Here is a 2,230-nt window from a genome sequence, read left to right on the forward strand (position 1 = left end):
GACACCCTCTCACCATCCTAACTCTTGTTTGTGAATGCATGCAGCTATTGCCATGGTTACATTATGACATAAGGAGCAACTATCCCTGAAGTTGCCTCTCAGCAAACTCTAGACCACCAGAAAGAGACATCATTCATGGGCTAAGGACATGCTCCTCTGGTGGACTAAGAACAACTGAGGTACCTTTCATTCTTCTGAATAGACCAACTAAATATTCTATTGCTGACGTGTAAAAGAACAAATTCAGAAATGTTTAATTCAAGTAGATTAGATAATCCAGCCGTGATTTTTGACAATGGTTCTGGACTCTGTAAAGTTGGAATTTCAGGAGAGATTGTACCCCGTCATGTTATCAACTCTGTTGTTGGCCACCCAAAATTCAACATACCATCCGCAAGATCCAACAGGAAAAGGTACTTTGTAGGAGAAGAAGCCCAGTGTATGTATGATGGCTTATACCTACACTATCCTATTGAACGTGGGCTGGTAACTAGATGGGATGACATGGAAAAACTATGGAAGGACCTTTTTGAATGGGAGCTAGGAGTGAAACCCAATGAACAGCCAGTTTTCATGACTGAGCCTTCTTTGAACCCACGAGAGACACGAGAGAAGACCACAGAAATAATGTTTGAGAAATTTAATGTGCCTGCCTTATACCTTTGCAACCATGCTGTAGGAGCTTTGTGTGCTTCTGCTTGTATTACTGGCCTGGTACTGGACAGTGGAGATGGGGTCACTTGCACTGTTCCCATCTATGAAGGCTACTCTCTGCCTCATGGTATCACAAAGCTATATGTGGCAGGAAGAGATATCACAGAACACCTCACAAGACTGCTTCTTGCTAAAGGCTACACCTTCCCTTGCATCCTCAACAAAGCAGTGGTAGATGATATTAAAGAGAAGTTATGTACTGTTTCCCGTGTCTATAAAGACACAGAAAAGAGCTGTCAGCAGTCATCTGTAATTGATTACAAACTTCCAGATGGGAACACCATTCAGATGAGTGACCACCTATGCCAGGTGCCTGAGGTTCTTTTTACACCTGACCATCTAGGTATTCATGATTTAGGAATCTCAAAAATGGTCTGCAACAGCATTATGAAGTGTGACATTGACATCCAGGAGACTCTGTTTGCCGAGATTGTGCTTTCTGGAGGTACCACACTGTTTCCTGGGCTACAGGACAGACTACTGGAAGAACTAGAGGTTCTGGCTTTCCAGGGAACTCCTATCAAGATCACTGCTTCCCCAGATAGATGCTATTCAGCTTGGATTGGTGGATCTGTCATGACATCATTGACAACATTCAAACAGATGTGGGTCACTGCTGAGGATTTCAAGGAGTATGGGGCATTTGTCGTTCAAAGAAAATGCTTTTAAGGATCACCAAACTCTGAGAACTACTATAAATAACAGATGGCAGGAGTATTGGTGGGGGTAAACATCATTCCTTGGCATTTAATAAAATAAATGTTAAAGCTGTCACTGATTTCATGTTTTAATTATTTATGTCACATATGTAATTCTGAAGGTGTTATTTTATTTTATGTGCATGTCCAAGTGTATATATATATATATCACATGCAAGGGCCCTTTGAGGCCAGAGGAGAAAGTAAGTTTCCTTTTCCTTGAGGTTGCATTTACTTGAGGGTACCTAATTTTGGATGCTGAGGGACAAACCCATATCTCCTGCACTCTGAGTCATTTCTCCAGTAATACAAAGTTTGTTTTTTTATTTTTTGTATTACATATGCTTTTCTTCCCTTATAGGTCTCTGAAGTGTGTTATTTACTCAGAAAGGTCATGTGAATTGCTCAAATAATTATTTTGGAAGTGTGAAGTAAGGGGTTCTAGAACCTTATACACTGAAAACTGGTAAATTGGAGCTCTATGAATCTTTTGCAGATTTCATTCTAATAAATATTAGTCCTCAGCACACACAAAAACATCTAAGAAAACACTGGAGCTTTCAAATAAAGTACAGATAACAATAATACCCTACACATTCTTATGGATCAAATCATGTTTTTAATCAATAGCTAGTGTTGTTGTAAGAGGTAGGCATGTAAATAGATGGGCTCATAAATTTGCATTAGCTTAAAGCTCTATAAAATATGCACTAGGCTCCCAGATGATTAATTTTTATTTTATTTCCAATAATATTGATTTCATAATTTTCTTAGGAAGTAAAATGCTAGAAATAGATAATATATTCCAATGAAGTAAC

At 38.9% G+C, this 2,230-nt stretch overlaps 1 protein-coding gene across 1 annotated transcript; it reads left to right on the forward strand.

Annotated features, from left to right (window-relative positions):
• Positions 1 to 249: 249 nt before the first annotated feature.
• Positions 250 to 1,383, forward strand: ACTRT1 (actin related protein T1; the record flags this gene model as incomplete). Its single annotated transcript, XM_080910493.1, has 1 exon — positions 250 to 1,383. The coding sequence occupies one exon, from the start codon at positions 250 to 252 to the stop codon at positions 1,381 to 1,383; it is 1,134 nt and encodes a 377-aa protein (XP_080766619.1).
• Positions 1,384 to 2,230: the final 847 nt, after the last annotated feature.

This window comes from Micromys minutus (assembly GCF_963924665.1).
Source record: "Micromys minutus genome assembly, chromosome: X".
In the NCBI taxonomy this organism is placed as follows: Eukaryota; Metazoa; Chordata; class Mammalia; order Rodentia; family Muridae; genus Micromys; species Micromys minutus.